The 25,674-nt window shown below is 41.0% G+C and overlaps 1 protein-coding gene and 1 long non-coding RNA gene across 2 annotated transcripts in view; one reads left to right on the forward strand and one right to left on the reverse strand.

Annotated features, from left to right (window-relative positions):
* Positions 1-218: 218 nt before the first annotated feature.
* LOC5570939 (protein ABHD4) overlaps positions 219-25,674 on the reverse strand; it is a 34,476-nt gene continuing 9,020 nt past the window's right edge. The window contains exons 3-5 of the mRNA XM_021844545.1: positions 1,079-1,460; positions 750-1,019; positions 219-690 (exon numbers count right to left, since the gene is read on the reverse strand). Coding sequence (XP_021700237.1) covers positions 360-690; positions 750-1,019; positions 1,079-1,460 — 983 coding nt within the window. The 3' untranslated portion in view covers positions 219-359. The remainder of the gene's footprint in view (positions 691-749; positions 1,020-1,078; positions 1,461-25,674) is intronic.
* On the forward strand, positions 22,586-23,261 carry LOC110676488. The gene is made up of 2 exons (XR_002500438.1): positions 22,586-23,017; positions 23,085-23,261. It is a non-coding gene; the product is annotated as an uncharacterized LOC110676488 (long non-coding RNA).

Genomic DNA, 25,674 nt, shown 5'->3' on the forward strand with positions numbered 1-25,674 from the left:
GCCAAGTCCATTTTATCTTTATTCCTGGAAATTTCAACTCGCGGCATGAAGGCATTGCGGATAGTTTTTGATACAAATTCCAAAAGGTCCAAACTTCTAAAAACTTTCCATTTTTTCTGACTTAACTTGCTTTTTAAGCAAAATTATCTCTAAAGTCACTTATTCAAATTTGTCGATGGAATTGTTTTCTGACATTTGGTAGGTAAAACTAAATGAAGTTTAATACTTAATGAAGGTTCTGAAACCTCGACATTTATTTTATTGTACTTTTTCATTTTTTTAATTCTCTGAACTATGTGCAGAATAATATAAATATTACAATATGTTACACATTTTCGAAATAAAACGGATCACATCATCTAATTGTCGCTCGACTTATTGGGTTCGTCCTGTCTGACCAACGCCAGGTAATCTTCGTCACATGTTCTACACGCTTCGTTTACCAATTCGTTGAAAGTTTTAGCATCGTCTGCGTAAACGTGGTGACCAGCACCTTTGATTGAATGTACTTTAACGTAACCCTGCTGTCGCAGTTGTCGGATGGTTTCGCCCGGGCTGTTGTCCACCCAGGACTTCTCGCCGTACAAGAAGGTAATGGGCACCGTGCTTTTCATATCTTGAATTCGATTGATCATCGGATTCTTGGCCCAACCAAAATCTTTCATCATTGTGTGGAACGCACCTTCGCCCCTGAAAATAGTTGATATTGAATTTAAGTTGTTTCAAAACTGTTCATTGGAGTTACTTACGTCGGATTCTGAGCATTGCACTGGTGAATATAATTCGGAATATCGTCTTCGTTCGTAACGGCTCCGGAGAATTTGCGCAAGATATCTGGCCTTGTTTTGCCAACGAGCCACGATCCAAGGGGTCCGAAAAATCGGAGTATCCACAGAGGGTTCAATGGTTTCGAAGCCTTCAGAATAGCTTGAGCCCACAAAGGAAGTTTGCGCCCATTTTCCGTCTCGGGGGGCTTCTCAGGAAATCCCCATGGATCGGCTAATATAAGATGTTTTACCCTGGAAAAAAAATATAACTTAGTTGAAGGTTGTCTTTCCTCGAACAACTCAAAACGTACCGATCGGGATACGACAAAGCGTAACTAGTGGCCAGAAAGCCACCCATAGAGTGTCCCATCACGATCATCTCCTTAAGGCCAACTTCTTTGCGCCATTCGTCAATCGATTTCACCAATTGCTTCTCGGCAATCATGGCATCGTCTGCGAACTTGGGCCGCGAACTTCGACCAAATCCGAGGATATCTATTGCGTAGACCGGCCTTTGGCGCGCTATTTCGTCCAGATTGAGAACCCACAAAGCGACTCCTGCCCCGAGGCCGTGAAGCATTACGATCGGAACCCGTTTGGAATCGTTGTTCATTGTGATTGTCCACACTTTGTCGGCCTCTCCAACACACGGGCCAATGTCGACGAACATCCCCCGGTACGGAAGTCTCAAATCTGGAAATAAAAGTTTATTGGAACTTTATTGGAATAGAAATGTCATCGGACTCTGATAAGCGTTATGTTTAATTTATTTTATAAACTTTCAATAACTCAGTGGAAACTATATGGTCACCAATAAGTCTTATGTTTGCTTCAAGAAAATGGTATGTTTGAAACTTTTACATTCAGAAAATATCATAAGTGAATATTTGTTTAAGCCTGGATAAGTGAAAAATAACAAATCGAAATAAAATTGACGATTACGAAACGTTTGGATCGATGAAGAGTGCCAGAGATTGACAAACGTGAAGAATGCCATCACTGACATTAAGAACTGTATGCTGGCGACCAGTACTCGGCTGACCAAAGATTTTATGCAAAGGTTAACGGCGCAATGACATGGCCCGCCATGTGCAACCCAGACAACCAAAATGTACGCATAACGAAATCACCTGGAGGCTTTGTATGTGCAAAATTTCACTTATAAGATGTCGCGAAAAGGCTTTCTACGTACAAAAGTGGAGGCGATATGCGTGCATATATTATGTGATGAACAATAACATACAATGCGAGTGTTTAAATATTCCACCGAACTAACCTGTGATCTTATGCGACTTAACATATGATAACAAATGTTGATTTGACAGCTGCTACGAATTGATTCGACTTACTTTGTACGAGTGTACGAGGCGAAACAAAATGTGCAAATGAACTCAGAAAAAAAGTGTTTTATGCGAGGAAACTCATCGATTTGACGAGTTTATCCACGGTGTTTTGCGAGTTGGATATAATTAGTATGAATAAACGAGTTATAACATGAACTTTCATGCGATTTCTGGTTGTCTGGGAATGACCGAGACGGAATTTGCTGACTGATAAAATTGCTTTGATGTCAGGAGCTTTTTCAGCAGTTGTTCAACGATGTGAAAACCGTGGTCCACCATTGTTTTGTAATGAGTATGCTTAGCATAGCTTAGACAGATTACACATATCAAAGATTGCTATTCCGCCATTGACCGAAGTCAGTGAAGATGCAGAAGTTCGGCTGAGATTGGCCATAGCCTTCTTCAGTGTGCATAATTCAGTGCCTCTATTTATACAGGATCAATAACGGCGCCAGCCACGTCCTTGTAGTCAGGTAGGATTGTGGGAAGGAAGGTTACTGTGTAACCTTTGCTATTTAAAGACTATGTTTACCTCTGCATCTCCACAAAGGTTCAAGTAGAAGAAAATGATGTCGACACATGAAGTGACAACCCATTCACGGCTGTCAGGACGAAAACATGTGTTCTCATACTTTACTTATATGATAAGAAAAAAAAAGTCGATTGGCTGGACCACCACAGAACACTCTTATGCCGTATGTAAATTATAAATAATTTATGAATAAGAGTTTATGCGGACACTCACAATGACGAACCATTCATATTTACTTTCCACTGTTGTAAAGAATAAATGTGCAGCCACAGATGTTTTATAGATTTGAAATAAAAGCATGAAACGAGCTCATCAATTGATCCTTCATCCTTGACTGAGCAGCCACAATCCACTTTAAGCTTCACTTAACGCATACAGACTAAGGGGTCATTCACAAATTACGTCACGCTCCAAGGGGGGGGAGGGGTCAGGCCAAGCGTGACAAGTCTTACAAAATTTTTGGAAGACTCATACCAAAAGTGTGACAAAGGGGGGGTTCAAAAAAGACGAAATTTTGCGTGACATAATTTGTGTACCATCCCTAACTGAGAATGAAATCACTCTGAAGACGCGAGAAAAATAACACTTTTGCTTTGGATACAAAAAAAACGCTTAGATGACACAAAACAAAAACACGAATGCTTGGGCTTCAACGAAGCACTCCGCTTAGACCGCAAAGACGCACTACCCAGAAAAACGAGCGCGAAACGAAAAACGAAATCTACTAGGCATTCGACGGATTGATCTTCCTTGTTTCTTGAGCATGTGCAGCACAATAGTGAATAAACGACCACTCTGAGGCATTCAATGGCTCAATCTTCTAGGTTTTGACGTTAACTACGTCTTACGGCAATATACTGGTTGTCAATTGAAAATCTAAAATGTTGCGACCATCACGAAATTATGTTAGGAACGCTAATAATTTAGCCATTTTTCGATAGATTTTCAATATTTCCCACCAATCGGTCGGAAATTTATACAACATTTTACTCAAATGGGGAAAGATATTGGTTTTTGACGATTAACTATTGAAATTTGGGAAAATGTCGACCCCTTTCTTACGCAACCAAACACGTTCAAACTGTTTCCCACGTTTCTTTTGGATTCCGCTTCGCGCTATAGAAGCAGACCGATGCCTACTTCTACGGTCATTTGCCGTCGAACTGTTGAACGGATGAGTCATTCTCGTTTTATGTTTGACCATTTGTCTCAGTTCTGTTTGGGACGTTCAACGCGGAGGACGCAAGGCTTAGAGAAAGGAGAAGAGCCCCAGCCATCGTCATCGTCAAATCTCATTGAGCGAGGAGTCAAAGTCGCTCGTAGAAGCGCTCATCATCATCGCCACCGCAAACCTCATCGGGTGAGGAGGATTTTAACCTGCACGCCGTCAAAATGTATGTCCGTGTTACTCGAATCTAACCCTTTTCATGAGTAATTGACAATACGGCAAATTGAAATTTACGGTGGCGATGACGATATCGATGACTGGGTCACTTCACCGAACGGAGAGATCTTCGCTGTTCTTAAATGCACAACCAATTACATTCTAAATTACAACTAAAGGAAGGTTGCAATGGATCATTGAAATAACAAAACCCGCCGCAATGGAAAGCATAGATCGCGCCACCGTAGCCTTTTTTTTTTTTTTTTAATTTAATTTCTTTATTAGTTTCATTCCAAACATTACATTCATTGCTTCTTATATCTAGGTGTTCTTATTAGACAACACTATCATCCTAATTTGGTAAAACAAATCTAATATTTTATTAACAACATATTACATTTCATTTGCCGTTGCAGTTCAGATTTTTTACAGGTGAGTTGATTTCACCTGCTTATAAGAGAAAAAAAACGCTTTGAATATACTTAACCTAACTTAACCTAAACATATAACGCATTAATCGTGGCAATAGAAGATTGTAACGATTTTCGCCTGAAATTATTGATTATTTTATTTGACATTTGTTCCAATGTTTCAACATTGGATATTCTATGTAACTCATTGGTACTATACCAGGGAGGAAGCCTCAGAATCATTTTCAAAATTTTATTTTGAATTCTCTGCAGAGCTTTCTTCCTGGTATTACAACAGCTAGTCCATATTGGTACAGCATACAACATGGCTGGCCTGAAAATCTGTTTGAATATCAAAAGCTTGTTCTTAAGACAAAGTTTTGATTTTCTATTAATAAGGGGATAGAGACATTTTACATATTTGTTACATTTGGCTTGAATGCCCTCAATGTGATTTCTGACCAATTTATTGGAACCCCTCTCATCGTGACAACATGTCCACTTGAAGGTTTCAAATAAAGAGCTTTTGGTTTATGTGGGAATATTATTAGTTGAGTTTTGGAAGCATTAGGAGAAATCTTCCATTTTTGCAAGTATGAAGAAAAAATATCCAAACTTTTTTGCAATCGACTACAGATGACACGCAGGCTTCGTCCTTTGGCGGAGAGGCCTGTGTCATCCGCAAACAAAGATTTTTGACATCCCTGAGGTAACTCAGGTAAGTCAAATGTGAAAATATTGTATAATATTGGTCCCAAAATGCTGCCTTGGGGAACACCAGCTCTTACAGGAAGTCTTTCAGATCTGGAGTTCTGATAATTAACCTGAAGTGTACGATTTGACAGATAACTTTGAATTATTCTAACAATGTATGTTGGAAAATCAAAGTTTTTCAATTTTACAATCAAACCTTCATGCCAAACACTGTCGAATGCTTTTTCTATGTCTAGAAGAGCAAGACCAGTAGAGTAGCCTTCAGATTTGTTGGAACGGATCAAATTTGTTACACGTAAAAGTTGATGAGTGGTCGAATGTCCATGGCAGAATCCGAACTGTTCATTGGCAAAAATTGAATTTTCGTTGATGTGGACCATCATTCTGTTCAAAATGACCTTTTCAAAAAGTTTACTGATGGAGGAAAGCAAACTAATTGGTCGATAACTAGAAGCTTCTGCCGGATTTTTGTCTGGTTTTGAAATTGGTACAACATTAGCATTTTTCCATTTGTCAGGAAAATATGCTAATTGAAAACATTTGTTAAATATATCAACTAGAAATGATAAGCTACTTTCTGGAAGTTTCTTGATGAGGATGTAGAAAATTCCATCATCGCCAGGAGCTTTCATATTTTTGAATTTTTTAATAATAGTTCTCACTTCTTCCAAATCAGTCTCCCAGGCATTTTCGAAAACGTTCTCTTGATTGAGAATATTTTCGAACTCCTGAGTAACTTCATTTTCAATTGGACTAGTAAGTCCTAAATTAAAATTGTGCGCACTTTCAAACTGCATAGCAAGTTTTTGAGCTTTTTCGCAATTAGTTAGTAATAATTTGTTTTCCTCTTTCAATGCCGGTATTGGTTTCTGAGGTTTTTTCAAGATTTTAGATAATTTCCAAAAGGGCTTAGAGCCGGGGTCAAATTGAGAAATTTTATTTTCAAAATTTTTGTTTCTTAAATCTGCAAAACGTTTCTTGATTTCTTTCTGCAAATCCTGCCATATAATTTTCATAGCAGGATCACGAGTGCGTTGAAATTGCCTTCTCCTCACGTTTTTAAGACGGATCAAGAGTTTAAGATCATCGTCTATAATCACGGATTCAAATTTTACTTCACATTTTGGAATTGCAATGTTCCTGGCTTCAACAATGGAATTTGTTAATGTTTCAAGAGCATTGTCAATATCAATTTTAGTTTCTAAAGAAATGTTAACATGAAGATTAGAGTCAACATACGTTCCATATATATTCCAGTCGGCTCGTAAATAATTGAAAGTGGAGCTGATAGAATTGAGAATCGCTTCATGCGATATTTGAAATGTAACAGGGACATGTTCAGAATCAAAATCAGCATGAGTAACTAATTGGCTACAAAGATGACTAGAGTCGGTTAAGACCAAGTCAATCGTAGATGGATTTCTAGAAGAGGAAAAACATGTAGGGCTATCAGGGTATTGAATTGAGAAATATCCTGAAGAGCACTCATCAAATAAAATTTTGCCGTTGGAATTACTTTGAGAATTATTCCATGACCGATGTTTGGCATTAAAGTCACCAATGACAAAAAAATGTGACTTATTGCGAGTCAATTTTCGCAAGTCAGTTTGGAGCAAATTAACTTGCTGTCCAGAGCATTGAAAAGGCAAATAGGCAGCTATGAAAGTATATTTACCAAACTGTGTTTCAACAGAAACACCTAAAGTTTCAAAAACTTTAGTTTCAAATGACGAAAACAGTTGATGTTTTATACGCCTATGAATGATGATTGCAACTCCCCCACATGCCCCATCAAGTCGATCATTACGATAAACAAAAAAGTTAGGATCTTTTTTTAGTTTGGATCCAGGTTTTAAATAAGTTTCGGTAATAACCGCTATATGCACGTTATTAGCTGTAATAAAATTAAACAGCTCGTCCTCTTTACCATTCAGAGAACGAGCATTCCAATTTAAAATATTTAAATTATTATTTGGATCCATTAGAAAAACGTAATCCAATAACAATTTGATTTGTAAATTTTACACCTACTTGGACTGCTTCAGTCATAGTGGTGGCTTTGAACATTGCATCAATCATTAGATTCAATTGTTCAGTTAGAAAATTAAAATCAGAGGCAGACATATCATCTGATGATTTCCCATTGGAATTTTCGGTAGACGAAGAAGCGGGGTAGGAGTTACCTGTGGCGGTAGGGTTTTTTCCATTTGATTTGAAACAAGTGGAATGGGTACTCTTGGAACGAATAGGGGAAGAGTTCAAATTACCTGCTACGATATCGGCAAAGGATTTACCGTGGGTAGATACATTCGAAATTGAAAGATTCGAACGGCTACCCGACGGATTAAAATTTGTTTGTGAATGAGCATGATAATGATCTTTCTGGTGGGTATGATTCCTAATCAAGCGATCGTTAACTGAAAATGAGCATTGTTCGACACCCTACCAGGCAAATTCCGGAAACGACCGTTATCGTAACGGATATTATCCTTCATCTGCCTGGCACGAGCCTCAACGACTCTTTTGCGTGAAGGGCATTCCCAAAAGTTAGCTTTGTGAGGGCCCTTGCAATTGGCGCATTCAAACTTTCTGGTATCTTCTTTCACAGGACAGTCGTCCTTAGCGTGAGAAGAACCTCCGCAAATCATGCATTTAGCATCCATGCGACAATTTTTTGTACCATGACCCCACTTTTGGCACCGACGGCACTGAGTGGGGTTCTGGTAATTTCCTCCAGGTTTCTGGAAATGTTGCCACGTCACACGGACATCGAACATAAGTTTAGCTTTTTCTAAAGCTTTAATATTATTTAGTTCTTTTTTGTTAAAGTGAACTAAATAATATTCTTGAGAAAGCCCTTTCCGAACAATGCCAGATTGGGTTCTCTTTTTCATAATGATTACTTGGACTGGGGAAATCCAAGTAAATCATTTGTTCCATTTTTGATCTCTTCAGGTGACTTATAGTCACTTGAGAGACCTTTCAAGACAACTTTGAACAAACGTTCAGTTTTGTCGTCATAAGTAAAAAATTTGTGCTTCTTCTCTTCAAGATATCTGAGAAGAAGTTCGCGATCTTTAAGAGTTTCCGGCAAAACGCGACAGTCTCCTTTCTTTGCGATTTGGAAGGGAACCTTGATTCCCCTAATGGAGTTCAAGATCTCCTGCCTAAATCCCCCAAATTCGGAACAACTGACCACGATAGGCGGCACTCTTTGCTTCCTCACTTGAATCAAAGAGCCTGGGCTAGAGGCTGCTTCGATTTGATGTTCGGAAAATTTGTCTAGAGCATCGAACTGATTGCTCATTTCGATACAATTATTCATTTCACCCTTGGGAGAAACTTCGCATTCCGGGGAAGCGTCCTTTCTTCCATTCTTGCCACGTGTAGTGACAGTTTTAAAACCCACTTTTTTGGAAGGAAGTAGTGAATTCAGAGATTCACCCTTCCATTTGTTAGTTGTTGATACCATGTTTAGTTAATAAACGAGAAAGACGTGACCTTCGAGAGGTTTTTTCCCTAGACGGTGTCCAAGAAGGATTACCACCGCTAGCTTTCGCCAACGGGTCCAACGAAAAATCGAAGGCACGGGTCCAAACAAGGATCGTAAAGGGATCAATAGTAGAAAAATAGTACTGAAAAGTACTGTTTAAGTAGCACTGAAAAGTACACTCAAGATAATGTCTCCATTTGATTCATGTGCAAACCTACATGGATTTTTGCAATGGGGGTTTACATATACAAAGTATGTGCGAAATCAATGAGTTAACGCCAATGTTTGTCCTCATTGAAAGAATGATGTCTGCACATACTATTTAGGGGATGCCTAAATGGAATATATTGATCTACCTTATTAAGATGTTTACAATGTTTTTTCATAGTTAAAACACATGGTACACAATTTTGTTTTGTGAATCAGATATATTTCGAACATTGATGCACAGATACTATAAGCACAGATTGATGCACAGATCACAAGCCAAAGTCTCATCCTTTTCTGCTAACTGCTAAACCTCGCCAGAGCATCTTACAGTTGTGATAGTTGATGGGAAAGTATTTTCACACCTGCGAAGACGATACGTGTTGATGAATTATCAGTTCTAACATTTTTTTATATGATTTATATGCAAATAAATATCTTCAAGTTATCAATAGAAATTGATGTAATTCTTATTGGCGGCCATCTTCGTTTATACCATGTGGTATGGCATACACATAAGTAAATTCTACACATACCTTTAATATGACCCAGATAGAAAGTATTCGATGAGAATATGGTGAGTATGTGGGGCAAATAAATCTAATGAAAATCAAAAATAGAGCTCTGTATATGATAGTGCACATATATTCAAGGGAGCCATTATCTTGAGTGTACCGTTTTTAATTTTAGCACTGAAAAGTACTGTTTGTGTAGCACTGAAAAGTACTGTTTTATTGCTTTAGCTAGTTTTTAAGAAAACTTCCAAGAGCAGAGAGAATTCGTGTACGCACAGCACGAAGGTACGATGCGCACTGCGCCACCGTAGCCTTGTGTGTTTGACAGAACAGCAATGCTGCCACAATAGGCCTATTCACATGACGTTTCAAATCAGCTGATCCGGAAGCTCTTTGACAGTTCTTCTATGAAAGTGACAGGCCCGTGTTAGCACCGGTCCTCCACCGATGTAAACAAATGCATAGACGGACCTGTCTCATGAAAAGGCCTATGTTAAATCCCATATACAGTGGCGCCTTTGTTTTGATGCGGTGAGCACTTGCAAAAACTACCTTCAATGATCCCAAGGGGGTGGTCACTCTACGCAGTGTGCCTTGCGCAGCTACGGCCCATTTCGGTGCACTGACTGGCACAGCTCTGTAAAGTGGGTTGATATAAAAATCACATTGAACTGAAATTCTCATCTCAGCAATCATTGAGTTTTCTGAGCTGTTTATCAAACACGGAAAAATTTGACAAATGGATTCGGCTTGAAAAGGACCACGGCATAAAAATTAATTAATTAATATAGTACACCGTGGAAAAGGACCTTCTTATACAATAGGGCTCTGCATTGTTTTGATATCGCATGGGATTTTGACGTTTACTGGCCTTGTTGTTTACAAATTTTATGTGAGAGTGAAAGAGAGAGGAAGATTTTTATTCAGTGACCCATATTTTTTTTATTATTTTTATAACTTTTTTTCTTATTTCAGAACGAAGCTTTAACATGCATGTCGACTTAGTGACTTAAGCCACGCAATGATAGCGGAATGGCAACGGAAAGCGGTACCGGTTCGCCAGCATGAATCACATCATCTTGACTGAGCTATCAATAAACGAAAGTTCCAACACTGAGTCGACCGACAAGCATGTGTCATGCTGGCGAATAGGTTCCTCTATCATTGCGTTTAGGACTTTAGGCTCACTTTAATATGTTGACAGCTCAGTCGAGACGGCGATATTCATTCTAGCCGAACCGGTTCCACTTGCGTTGTCGTTCCGATGTCATTGTCTTCGGGCCTTAAAAGTGACATTAAATCAGCTGAACCCATAGAACTGTGATGGAATCAATTTTGGTCGTGCCCTATACTAAATTGATATTGAACTTACATTAAATATATTGAATGTAAACTTACATTAAATATAAATACAAAAAAGAATGCCAGTGGCCTTGTCATCAGTTCAAACCAAATTCCGCATAATGGGTAACAATGAAAAAATGTAGGAAAATCTGGGGGAAAATATTGGATGCCTTTTCTTACTCGACCTGTTTGACATAAAATTCTCCCCGAATAAATACCGTAAGGTGGTTCCGGGGGAGAAAAGGGTTTGAGACCAAGGGTAATTTGTGTGGGCTATTTCCCAAATCATCCTATTGAAGTCTTACATGTACATGACTTGCCTTTCTCGTAAGTTTCCCCCGCTAGAATGTTAAACGTATCCCGGAATATGCACCATCGTCCTCTAAGAATTCCCTCAAATTTGTAGAACGAGAGACGGACAAGAAAAAAAAATACATATCGCAATGCTTGCTGAGAATGATTTTCCGTAATTTCAGTTCATAGAGGTCCCCAAGCAAACTGTCACGAACACCAACGCACAATCAATCTTACACAAGTCGATTTCCTCAGAATGAAAACGTATCGATGTTTGTTTGACGCTATTGAGCTTTCGGTCAACGGCAGGCTAACAAGGAAGTGGTTGTTTTGCAGCAATTATGTTTATATTTGAATTCTCAGAGCAAACAAAAGCAATGTTGTGACAGTTCTCACAGCAAACAAAGAAAATGTTGTCAACATTACACTACTACGCAGGCAACTGGATTAGTCTATTGACATTTTATGGCATACTAGTATTATAGCACGGTTGGCGCGCTTGGCGCACTTCGGCGCTCTGAAGGCACAGCTGTGCCGAATGAAGTGCGTAGAGTGACCACCCCCTTGAATGATCCATTAACTAAAATTCAAGTGCAGCAAATCACATGGCGTAGTTAACGTCATGCGGCAACAACAATTCCCTCTGATGTTTTTAGCATGTGACACATCTCACACAAGAACAAGTGATTTGTCACTTTGGTTTTTTGTTGCCACTTGATATCTCAGACATGACCACTATAGGAACCCATATAGTGGAACACATTAATTTTTGTTCAAAATCCAGGCAATCGACGGCTTAATCTTTCTAGTTTATTGAGCATGTAATCAATCTCACACAATAAAAAGTGGAAGACCAGTCTGTTTCTTTGTGGCTGTGAAACTTCCAGTCTTTACTGCTTGACAACTTGAATAATAATAATGTTCACGGTAAAAAGAAGCAAGGTATTATAGGCCTTTTCATGTGACAGGTCCGTCTATGCATTTGTTTACATCGGTGGAAGACCGGTGCATATACGAGGCTGTCATTTTCATAGAAGAACTGTCAAAGAGCTTCCCGATCAGCTGTTTAGGAACGTCATGTGAATAGGCCTATACTCCGAAAAATGACATTTGGCAGTGACGTCATTCCTATCGCAAACTCGAACGAGCGCAAAAGAAAGCAAGGCTTGCTCTCTTTTACTATCCTGTAAGCCTCATGCTTGACGATACGAATGAGTTACGAAATTTAGTTTATTTGGCTAGAGAAATGGGCTAGAGTATGATGGAAGCTTGAAGAGTTCTATTGAAGAATTATAGAAGAATGTTAATACTGGATGTCGGGATAAACGGATGACCATTTTAGCTATAGGTTGAGCAAAAAGGACATCAAAAGTGTAAGTCAAATAAGTTAAACTTCGGAGAAGTCGCCTTAGCGGTGGATTCGATCCACCGGGTCAGGCTGTTTAAAAACTAAACACAAATGCTCGCCTTAGAAGGGAGCAGCCGAAGCGACAGTTTCGAGCTGTCGGGTCCGGTAAGTAAGCTAATAATGCTCACATTCAGAGGGAGCAGTCGTAGCGACGGATACGATCGGTTGGGTCCGGCGGAAGCAATAAAACTCGTTTCAAAACGAGTGCCGAAGCGGTAGATTCGATCTATCAGATCCGGCGGACGTTTGAAAATGCTTGCTTTAGAAAGGAGCTGCCATAACAACGAATTCGATCCGTTGGGTCGGCGGAACCTGGACCGGCGGAAGAGGAATAAAATAATAATGGCCTCAGTAGGAAGCCTCAGGTTCAGCGAAAAGAGCAAACATATAGGGTAAGTGTTCCCTTAGTTGTGGGTGTTCCTATAGTTGCGGTAGTGCCGTTTACACTGATTTTATTACATTAACCACAGAACCGACACTGTCAATCGACGTATTGGCTTGTTGATACACGGAGTAGTTGAAAAGAACGTTCAAATTGCTTCAAAATTGATGAAATAGCACTAAAATTGCTTAAAGTTTACTTGCTTGTACCAATAGTTGCGGCAAAGTGTTCCTATAGTGGAGGGTCCCATAAGAAAACAACGGATACCGCAACTATAGGAACAGAAATTAAAAATATACCGCAACTAAAGGAACAGCGTACCAATAATGGAGGTATTGTTTTTCACTGACATGCCGTGGATTACTGCGATAAAATCATTTTTCTCATTTACTCAATGGTCGTTACTTCATGCTACAACATTAAATGAAAGTTCAATCGTGCTTAGTACCTCAACTATTGGTACATCTACCCTATGAATGAATGAATTTTCTCTATTAGAGAGACTTTCAGCCCTTGGCTGCAAAAATATATTTGAAGGCAGTAGGTTACGACCACTTATGTCCAATGCGAGTATAACTCGTGCAAGTGTGGTAAATTACACACAGATTGTAGCAACACATATTTGCCTTCACTCCAAAAATTTGTCATGTGCGATTCATTACAAAAAGCATATAGCTTTTTTCCATAATGTTTTTCATATAACTCTTATTTAGAAATCGTATAGATAGAGTTCATTATGAAAATCACATACCTTTTAAGCATAAAGTCGATGGATATGGAATCCAATGGATGTTGGTGTCATAGGTAAAATCATATACATTTCATCCGAAACTTATATAGATAATAATTGATTCTTTAATAAAAATGAAATAATTTTCGAAATGCATTTAACTACATGATTGTTTGAAATAAAATTTTAAAAATAAAATACGTTCTAGTAGTACATTTTAAATTATATATTTAACATAACATATTTGCATCCACGTAGAAGATTTTTCCGTTGACATGGTTGGAGAGGGACCAAGTGCTTCTCCAGTCTTCAAAACTTTCCGTTATTCGAATCCACTACCTAGCCATCTCATAGTTACTACTGTAACCTACAGAAAAGGGTATTTTTGTTTTGTATTAACAAATTTTAAGCACAAAACTAGCTGCCGAATAAAACAACTCACCTAGATATCGTCAAGCAAAACTTCAGAAAATGCTCGTAAATAATGGTCCCACATTCTGAAATATATACATAAAACTATATAGTTATTGAAAAGCTGATATTTACCAGCTTACCTTTAAAAATTTGCAAGAACTCGTAGTAAATCGAAAATCTGCTATCAAATTGTATGCAGTAGCCGCCATCGTGTCACTAAATATAAACACAGATTTTTTTCACAATGGAAAATCATATACCATGTATCTGATTTTTCAATTACCGAATGGGTAAACGATATCCAATAAGTTATATGTGAAATTCAAACGGCTTCCATATGGTTATTATTTGAACCTCGTTGGACCTTCATATAGCCTTTATTGGATGTTAATAAAACCTATTAAATGTGAATTCTGATGCATGTATATGATATTTCAGATAAATATGATCGGATTAATTGACTCAGTGTAGTAATGCGCAGATCTAGAGCGGCGTGTATGGTAGAGAACTAGGTGGTGCGAATTTTTTTTTTTTTAAATTTTTTTATTAGTATCATTCCAAACATTACATTCATTTCTTATATCTAGGTGTTCTGTGTTATTCGACTACACCATCATCTTAATTTAGTAAAACAAATTTAAGATTTTATTAACATTTTATTAACAACATATTACATTTCATTTGCCGTAGCAGTTCAGATTTTTTACAGGTGAGTTGATTTCACCAGCTTATAAGAGAAAAAAAAACGCTTTGAATTTACTTAACCTAACTTAACCTAAACATATAACGCATTAATCGTGGCAATAGAAGATTGTAACGATTTTTGCCTAAAATTATTATTTATTTTCTTTGACGTTTGTTTCAATGTTTCAACATTGGATATTCTATGTAACTCATTGGTACTATACCAGGGAGGAAGCTTCAGAATCATTTTCAAAATTTTATTTTGAATTCTCTGCAGAGCTTTCTTCCTGGTATTACAACAGCTAGTCCATATTAGTACAGCATACTACATGGCTGGTCTGAAAATTTGTTTGAATATCAAAAGCTTATTCTTAAGACAATGTTTTGATTTTCTATTAATTAGGGGATAGAGACATTTTACATATTTATTACAAGTGGCTTGAATGCTCTCAATGTGATTTTTGAAAGTTGTTTTTTTTGTCGGTAGCGATAGGGGTAGTACTGGCACTCTTAATCTGCCCTAAGCTCCTTCCCAGCATTTGCTTTTATAAGCCTGTATTGCGTTCATCACACAGACGTTCCTAAGCAATGTTGCTCAAATGGTCACTGTGTACCCTAGCAGCAATCAGCCCTTACCGTAGTAGTTTTGCAGTCTAGTACTTTAGACTACTATCAAACTATGATAAGGCCTGAAATGCTACTAGAGTGGTTAAAGTGAAGAACGAAATAGTTTTATTAAAAGGTCCTCATTTCCCATTTCATTTCATCACTCACTATCGTCACTTTTATTTTCGACACTATCACGTTTATCACCGATTATCACTCATCAACTTTCGTAATACACTTCAGATATACTTTCCATTATATCACTTTTCACATCACACCATTTTCATATGAATTCATTAGCATTTACCATCTGTTAGCATTACTAAGTAATTAAAAGATATTCAATTTAAATGTTTCAATATTTTTGTTGCTGTAGAGTCATTACTATTCAAACTACAATTTAGCACTATCAACAAAGTTACACTAAAACAAAATCACTTCGATCCATTTTTCTCCATTGCACTCGCTGTCATTATTTACACTTTTATCATGCATGTTTGAAGAACTAGGCAATAATGTTTATATTCAGAGAAATGATTGAAAAATGTATTATGGCCTTTATTAAATTAGTAGAGTTCACATAATTATACATCATTATTATTATATTTCTAACAAAACTATCAGAATCACTTAGAATTTCATTTTCAAATTTTCATCACCATAGATTTAATTATAAACACACTATTAGCACCAACACAATCACTAAATTTAATAACAACAAGTTTTCAGTCCGCAGCGCAGCGAACTGAAGAAGAAGCGCATGCAACGGTAGCCCCGCCCAACAGGGAAACGATCGTCATCGTACGCATTCGTTGCGTAATACACAAATATAAATATGGTCTACCTGCTAGGGCGATGTTCATTCCGAATCGAACTGCCGTTGTGAACGGTTGTGTCTATTGAGTTGCGAGACAAGTTCGAATTCTCCCCCGTTCGTGTGCGAAGTGCTTTTTTTTCGCGATTTCCCGCTCCCGCGACTGCTCTCCGGCGCTGACCTACCTCCTAGGGGTGGCTAGCCAAAAGGCATCTCTGCAAGCAGAGCAACCGCGGCCCATAGCGATGGGTCGCAACAGGAAGCAAAAGGCGGACTCCGCCTCGATCCCCGCCCCGCTGGCCGACAGTGGGCAGACCAGCGCGCCGAAACGAGCCAGAAATGAAGATGCCAACCCGGCGGCATACAGCAGGCTGCTGGCAAATAACAAGTTTGCCTCCCTGCCTGTGGACCAAGCCCCCCCGGGCGCGAAGGTTCCCCCCCTCTTCACGGCGTCGAAGGACCTCTCGGCGCTGCGATCCGAGCTAGCGGCCAACAACATACGGCCGCTATTCAAGCTGTGCCATACCGGCACCAAAATCATGTGCGCTTCGGGCGCCGACTTCGACAAGGCCGGCAAGCTACTGAAGGCAAAAGGGGTGGAATTCTACACCCACGATGCCCCCGGTAGCAAGCCGTTGAAAGTTCTCATCCGAGGACTACCGGAGTTCACCCCAGAGGCCATCATCGAAGAAATGAAGGCGGCTGGACTCAAGCCGACAAGCGTGTTCCCCATCCGGCGAGCACAAGGAGGACGACACCGGGACCAGCTCTACCTGGCCCATTTGGAGAAGGGGTCTACCACCATGGCGGGCCTGACGAGGGTGAGAGCGCTCTTCCACATCGTGGTGGAATGGGAGCGCTACCGCCCGAAGAAGCGAGACGTGACGCAGTGTGGCAACTGCCTCGCGCTCGGTCACGGGACACGAAACTGCCACATGAAGCCCCGCTGTGGCAAATGTGCCGGTGCGCACGCCACCACGACTTGCCAACCGATGGAGGGCACCGAACCGAAGTGCGCCAACTGCGGTGCAAACCACGAGGGCAGCAGCCGCAACTGCCCAAAACGTGCGGAATTTCTTGCAATCCGCCAGCAAGCATCCGCGAAGAAGCTGGGACGGCAACGCCAGCGCCAACCACCTCCACCGCTGACTGAGGAGCACTTCCCGACGCCCCGCTACCAAGTGCCCAATCTGCCACCGCTTCCACCAACCCACCGGCAGGCATCCCGCCAGCCGGCCCCTTCCGTTCAGCATCGCCTCGCGGCCGCCGCCGCCGCCCCACCGGTGCAGAATGCGCCCCCTCCTGGATGGGGGAATCCTGGACGCAGTGTCCCCGGCACTCCTCCCTCCGACGACGGCTCCCTGTACACTCCGGAGCAAATGTTGGAGTACACCAGGGACTTGTTCCAACGGCTGCGCGCCTGCCGTTCCAAGTCGGAGCAGATCAACGCCGCCAACTCGGTGGTATTCGCCTTTCTCGCCAAATATGGCCCGTGAGGCCACCACCAAGATCCTCAACTGGAACGCTTGCTCCCTCCGGAGCAAAAACCGAGAGTTGTCCGCCTTCCTGGACCAAGAAGGCATCGACATAGCCGTGATCACGGAGACGCACCTCAAGCCGGAAGTTAACATCTTCATCCCCGACTTCCGGCTCGTGCGGCTTGACCGGTGCGGATCCGAAGGTGGAGGCGTTGCGGTTGCTCTGCGGAGGAACGTAAACTGCACCCTGCTGCCGAGCTTCCAACTAAAAGTCATCGAGGCCGTAGGTGTTCGGGTGGAAACCTCCATCGGCCCAATCACGATCATCGAGGCGTACTGCCCGAAGCAAACCAACATCAACGACGGAACATCGGCGGCCCTAAAGCAAGACATCGTCAAACTGACACGGCGGCAGGGGCAGTTCATCCTGGCTGGCGATCTGAACGCAAGGCACGAGTTCTGGGGAAACCCCCGGCGAAATAGGAACGGCCTCATCCTACAACAGGACCTGGAGGAAGTCCACTACACCATCCTGAGCCCGGATTCACCCACCCGCCTGAGCCGGTCCGGGGCCCATGCGACCATTGATATCTTCCTGACCAACATGGCCGACAACATCTCCCGACCGGTCGTTCACCAGGACCTGAGCTCGGACCACTACCCGGTGGTGGCAGAAGTTGGTTCCCTGGTCAACCGGCATCGGGTCACCCGGCGCAACTACCACCGTGTCGACTGGGGCCAATTCCAGCGGTGTGTCGACGCTAACATCCAGTACGAGGCTCCCCTGGCGTCCGCTGAAGACATCGACCGGCACCTGCAGAGCGTCGAAGAGGCCATCTCCGTGGCCCGAGAACAGCATGTACCAGCATCTGGTCAGGTGAGCAACACCCTTTTTATCGATCGTGTTACCAAAGATCTCATTCGTTTAAGGAACACCAAACGCAGGCAGTACCAACGCTCTGGTCTGCCTGCGTTGAAAAGCGAAGTCAATCGCATATCCAAAATAATCAAGGCCAGAATGGTGGACCTCAGGAACGATGATTTTTCCAACAAGATCCGCTCTCTCCCAGATTGTGCTAGGCCATTCTGGAAGATGACCAAACTTTTGAAATCCAAACCCAGACCTATTCCACCGTTGATCCCATTAGACAACACCGACTCTAAGGATCGCTTGATAACCCCTGCGGAGAAGGCTGCTGAGATAGGTCGGCATTTCGTCAGCTCCCACAATCTAGGGCTAGACATTCCTAGCCCACACGACGCTGCTGTTTCCGAACACGCAGCTAACCTACACCGATCTCCCAACGACTTCTCGGAGGAGTTGGAGATCACTGCTGACGAGTTGCTGGCCTATCTCAAAACATCCAAAAACATGAAGGCCCCAGGTTTCGACAACATCCTGAACTTGGAGCTCAAGCAATTGAGTCTCCAGTTCTACCAACATCTGGCACTGATTTTCAATCAGTGCCTTCGACTTAGCTACTTCCCCTCGTCGTGGAAGTCAGCAAAAGTCATCCCCATTAAGAAACCTGGGAAGGATCCTTCCTCCCCCAAAAGCTATCGACCCATCAGCCTTCTCTCAGGGTTATCAAAGCTCTTTGAAAAAGCGATCAACAGACGGCTGCTTTCGGCAGCCGATCAAAACAACATCTTGCTCGAGGAACAGTTTGGCTTTCGACGCGGTCGTTCAACCGTGCACCAACTGACTCGAGTAACCAACATCCTCAGGCGGAACAAGTCCCTTGCCAAATCCTCCGCCATGGCGTTGCTCGATGTTGAAAAAGCATTCGACAACGTCTGGCACGACGGCCTGGTGTACAAGCTGCACCGATACAATCTTCCCACCTATTTGGTGAAAATCATCAAAAACTATCTGTTTAACAGGACGTTTCCCTTAATGGAGTCAACTCAGACCCTCACAACATCCCCGCAGGTGTTCCACAGGGCAGTATTTTAGGTCCCCTACTATACAACCTGTTCACCTCGGACATGCCTCAGCTCCCTGAAGGCGGCTCTCTGTCACTGTTCGCTGACGACACATCAGTCGTCTACAGCGGCAGATTCACGAGAGCACTAACATCTCGACTCCAGAGAGGCCTGAACGTCTTGTCAGATTATTTGAACAGCTGGAAGATCTGTATCAACGCAGCGAAGACCCAGGTCATCCTCTTCCCCTATTCCAAATCCCCCAGACTTGTTCCGGCTGAGGATTGTAAAATCACCCTCGGTGGATCAACGGTGGAATGGTCTGATGCAGCCGACTACCTTGGGCTAACGTTAGACAGCAAGCTTCTCTTCAGACAGCAGGTTGACAAAACGGTCACTAAAAGCAACATCTTGCTCAAAGCATTGTACCCCCTGATCAACCGGAAGTCAACTATGTCTCTGAAGAATAAGCTTGCTGTTTACAAACAGGTCATTCTTCCAGTAATTGAATATGGCGTTCCAATCTGGGAGAGTTGCGCTAAAACCCACCATCTGAGGCTCCAGAGGACCCAAAATAAGTTCCTCCGGATGATCCTCAACAGTCCTCCGAGAACGAGGACAACCGAGGTCCACCGTCTGGCTGAGATCAAAACACTAGAGGAGCGCTTTGGTGACTCGATCGGCAGATTTAGGGCTCGTTGCCATCAATCGGACCAGCAGGTCATCCGGGACCTCGTTCCCCCCTAGGTTATCAAATTTTTCTTGTAGTGTAAATAGTTAGTTAGGTTATCAAATTCTCTTTTTAAAAAAAACTACCAGAGCCCATAAGGCCAAGAAAAACTAGGGTAACACCACAAAATTAAACCAGCCAAACAAAACTATGACAAACAAAGTTGAAGGACCCCTTCGGGGTCAAACTCTTAATATGTAAAAATACTTTTGTACCAAAAATCCAAATGAAAAATAAAAAATGAATTTAATAATAATAAAAGGGCGATGTTCAGTTTTGTGACGCAACTCGGAGAGAGCAGATAGCAGCAGCGAGAAGAAAGGCAAACGTGAAAAGAGGAGAAGTCGAGCCGGAGAGCCGAGACCGGCCGAAGAAAGTGTGTGGAAGAATGTAGTAAAGTGAATAAGTAAAATGAATTAGAAGAAGAAAGCTTGTGTGTGTCGTTTTGTTTTCGAGCCGAAATTTCCGTGATCCTCCAGTCGCCTGCGTTACCACCACAGTCCTTGTCAGGACTAGTTGTTAGGAAAATATTCACTTCGCTTGGTTGGAGCTCATCGCTGGTCCGTCGGTGCAGCAGTTTACAGTCCACTGCAACACGTCGCAACAACAAGTGTTACGCGCAGTTCCACCAAACACCCATTCTTATGTTGCATTAGAGCAACCGTAACGGTGCGCGACTAAACTAAATTACATAGCGCAGTATCATTACGCTGATCCGTACCGGGCGCTGCTAACCGGGGTAGCAAAATGACAGCGCTGCTTTCGGAAAGCATCGGGTGAGCAAATTTAGCAGCGCGATAGTTGCGCTGCTATTCGATTTGAATTCAAGCATACGGTGTGGGATATGAAATTATGGTTGGAGTTTTGGAAATCTGATGCTTGATGCGCATGAAGTAGAAATTTCAAAATTTTGGGAATTCGGGTAAAACTTCAAGATTTTGATTAGAATACTAGAAATTTGATGTAATTATTGGAAATCCGATAGCAGTTTATGAAACATTCGAAAATCCTCGTAAGAATCCTCGTATTGATTTCGGAGAATTATGGGATTTTGGGATTCCGACTGGAATCCTTGGGATTCCGACTGGAATCCTTGGGATTCCGACTGGAATCCTTGGGATTCCGACTGGAATCCTTGGGATTCCGACTGGAATCCTTGGGATTCCGACTGGAATCCTTGGGATTCCGACTGGAATCCTTGGGATTCCGACTGGAATCCTTGGGATTCCGACTGGAATCCTTGGGATTCCGACTGGAATCCTTGGGATTCCGACTGGAATCCTTGGGATTCCGACTGGAATCCTTGGGATTCCGACTGGAATCCTTGGGATTCCGACTGGAATCCTTGGGTTTCCGACTGGAATCCTTGGGTTTCCGACTGGAATCCTTGGGTTTCCGACTGGAATCCCTGGGATTCCGACTAGAATTGGAAAGAGATAAGAACACCGACTGAAATCCTTGGTATTCCGACTGGAGTTCTTGGGATTCCGACTGAAATCCTCCGAATTCCGACTGGAATCCTCCGAATTCCGACTGGAATCCTCGGTATTCAGATTGGAGTCCTCGGGATTCTGACTAGAATTGGAAAGAGATAAGAACACCGGCTGAAATCCTTGGGATATCGTCTGGAATCTTCGGGATTTTGGCTGGGATTTTGGGGATTCCGGCTGGAATCCTTGGGATTCTGACTAGAGTCCTCGGTATTCTGACTAGAATTCCAGATTCCAGTCGGAATCTCAAGGATTCCAGTCGGGATTCCAAGGATTCCAGTCGGAATCCCAAGGATTCCAGTCGGAACTCATACACTGAAATGAATTTTATTGTAGAAACTACTGAATCCATGGTAAAATTAAGAACTGCACCAACGATTTTCAACCGACTACATTAATCTGTTAACTCTACCAAAACATAGTCAACATCACTACACAAGAAAATTTCTTCTGTTGATTTAACCAGAGTTGTAGTATTTATGACTAGAAACATACTAGATTTGACAAGTTTGGCATTGTACTTTTCACCGTACTGTGCTGTACGGTGGGTGTCACGGATTGAAATACAATGCTTTGTAGTCGAGGCTACTATGGACATAGTCATATTTACTACACTGCTCAGTGTTTTTCATCAGATTATAGTAAACTTCACAGATTTTTGTAGTCGGTTGAAAATCGTTGGTGCAGTTCTTAATTCTATCATGGATTCGGTAGATTATATAACAAAATTTGTTTGCGTGTATGATAACCCAAAAAGCAACGACCATTACGGAAACGAGTTACTAAATATGGTAGCCACCGGTGTGAGAATGAGTGACTAAACTAAAATGACAACTCTGGGGGTGATCATTTTAATCACCCAAATAGTCGCCCCCGTTAAAGATGCTCTTATAAAACGATTGATCACACGTTAGCTTCGAAACTTAACAACCATTACTGAGTAGTACAAAGGATGCCACATCTCGTGGTACACTGAACAAAAGCTCCTACCACTAATTGAATGATTTGTAATTCACATGGCTACAAATCTGCATATTACTCGTTTTGAATGATTTTTAAACAATATGATGCACCCATTGACTGCCGAACAAAAATCATCCAATTTTATGATGACTTTCAGTATACATCTGTATGACAATGTGTTGATAGTTGAACTTTAACAACACAAATGAGTAACATGCGTCTTATGAGGGATATTCATTTCTTCCATGCCCCAAATCAAAAATCATTCAATTATAGTCTAAAACTTCATTCGGATAGCAAATGATCCTTGACTTGAAATCATCCTTGTCAATCTAAACAAAAACATGGCGGCAGCAGCGGAACATAGCATTTCTTCTCGGATTTCGCAGGTAATTGCTCATTTTGATAGAAGCATTCGGAAGTATATTTACTTGTAATTTGTTAATTATTTTCAAGGTGACCAAGAACCGATAATCCTGGTTCGATCCAGGGACATTGGAGTGGATAATGTGGACACTTCCAGGATGCTTCAAACAGCTATATTAAAGGCGGCTCATTAGTGCGTGAATTGTTAATTGATTTTTATGTTGCCTATTATCATCAAAATAAATGATGACTTGTGGAAACCACCAATGGCTGATTACTTATTTTCAATTAGATTTATTTTAAATCACGAAATAGAATGCAATGGGGTTTGTTTACATGTGTGTGTGATAATCATTCAATTTTAAACATATTTTACTTCAATATGAATCATTTTTGGACTGGATGATTTTCATACGATGCGATTTGTAAACAAATGATTTTGACAGCGATGAAAATCATCTTGTTTGTGTCTGAAAATAGGTATGGGGCTTAGATGAGGCAAAAATCATTCAATTGATGGCGGGAGATTTCGTTCAGTGTAAACGAACTGAACCATCAACAACCAGCACTGGTTTATAAGTAACTAATGAGCCCTGGCGGTCCCTCCGTTCGAAGAGGACCTGATAATATGCCGAAACATATTAACAGATCCTCCGCCTGAATGCAGCCGTTTCATGATAAATCATGAACCGTTAGAGGTGTGCCAAAGTATTGGGAAGGTGATATGTTTCACAGACGGGTATTATCATGGTGCACCTTCTACTTTGGCACCGTCAAACCCTGTGATCGTGGCCAGGGAATGTGATTTTTGAAAGTTAAATTCTTATCTAGCATGAGCCCTAGATAGTTAAATTCATCTGACCAATTTATTGGAACCCCTCTCATCGTCACAACATGGCTACTTGAAGGTTTCAAATAAAAAGCTTTTGCTTAATTTGGGAATATTTTTAGTTGAGTTTGCAAACTTTTTGCAATCGACTACAGATGACACGCAGACTTCGTCCTTTGGCGGAGAGGCCTGTGTCATCCGCAAATAAGGATTTTTGACATCCCTGAGATAACTCAGGTAAGTCAGATGTGAAAATATTATATAATATTGGTCCCAAAATGCTGCCTTGGGGAACACCAGCTCTTACAGGAAGTCTTTCAGATCTGGAGTTCTGATAATTAACCTGAAGTGTACGATTTGACAGATAACTTTGAATTATTCTAACAATGTATGTTGGAAAATTAAAGTTTTTAAATTTTACGCGCTGGAATGCTAACCATTACAATTTCTAGGAGAGATGACTATCTATGTTGATAACTTGTAGTACCGATTCCAAGTTATAGATAATTATGAGAAAAAGTATCAAATCGAAATGTACTGTAAATGTGTTCGGTATGGTCAGCTATGTGTTTTATGTTCGTTGCTATTGTTCTGAGGTCTTTTCAAAATGAGAATTCAATTGAATAATGTCTCAAGTTAGTTTCCAGATTGGAAAGGCTGTATTATCAGGCGGGTGAATATGCAGGGATCGAAAAGTTAAGTTGTTGTTTCAGTTTAAACAAAAATAGTGTGCAGTATAATTTTTCTACTTAGCTTGAGATGCGGTCCATCGCTGGTCCGTTGAGTCCGAGGGACGTTCACGTGGCAGGTGTACCGAGAAATAGAGAATTAGAAAATATATGTGATATCATCAAAGCGGTATATTCATAGACACTAACAAAGCACAGACAAACAGACGTAACACTGACGAAATTTTCATTGACCACTCATTAAACGATCATTTCAAATTCGCTATGTTACAAATTTCACAACCAGAGGCGCGCGCATCATTTTTCTTCGCGTTTGACGTTTCACACTACCGCCATCTGCCGGTCTTGTTTCACGAAACACCTTTTTGTGCAACATGCCCACCAGATGATGGCAGTGTAAACTGGGCGATGGATTTTGAAGAAATTTGCTCTTGGTGTTACGTCTGTTTGTCTGTGAACAAAGTGTCACATTTCAACTAATACCATAATACCTTAACTACAAATCCAAAAGCTACTTCTATGTTATTTCCACTACTACGCTCACGATAATTATGTTATGATCGTTAGAATAAAAACGATAGAGGTGACTACTACATAACAGAAATACTACCAAAAGAACGCTAATGTCGCCAGTGTTGGTGTGATAAATGCAAAGTAGTGCAAAAATGTTTAGAGAAATAAATAAGTTATAAATTATAACATTTTGTTCAACAATATTATATCATATTATAAAAGACAGTAAAAAATTAAACATTTCAGTAACAACAGCGTCATCAGTTTTCTAAATATTATACATATATCAATAACACTTCTAAACTATCTCAAATACCGCTACCTTACTAGATAACGCAATACCGTAGAATGTCGTAATTCACATTTTGGAATATTTCTCAAAATTCGTATTATTATTATTATTATTAATGAAAATTTGAATTGGAATTTTGATGCATTACCATCATATACAAATAGCAGTATGGGCAAATTTCAAATTTTTTCTTAAATTTAGACAAATATCGAACCAAATACGCGGATCTAGGCGATGCGCTGAATTACGGACCTTACGGTATTACTAAGGTAATAATTACTACATTGTTAGTAAACCTAACATAAAAGTCTATTTTCAATGACCTGTGAGACGCTGTGGTCTACTGAAAAAGATGTA

The sequence above is a fragment of the Aedes aegypti genome, chromosome 2, assembly GCF_002204515.2.
Source record: "Aedes aegypti strain LVP_AGWG chromosome 2, AaegL5.0 Primary Assembly, whole genome shotgun sequence".
NCBI classification, from domain to species: domain Eukaryota; kingdom Metazoa; phylum Arthropoda; class Insecta; order Diptera; family Culicidae; genus Aedes; species Aedes aegypti.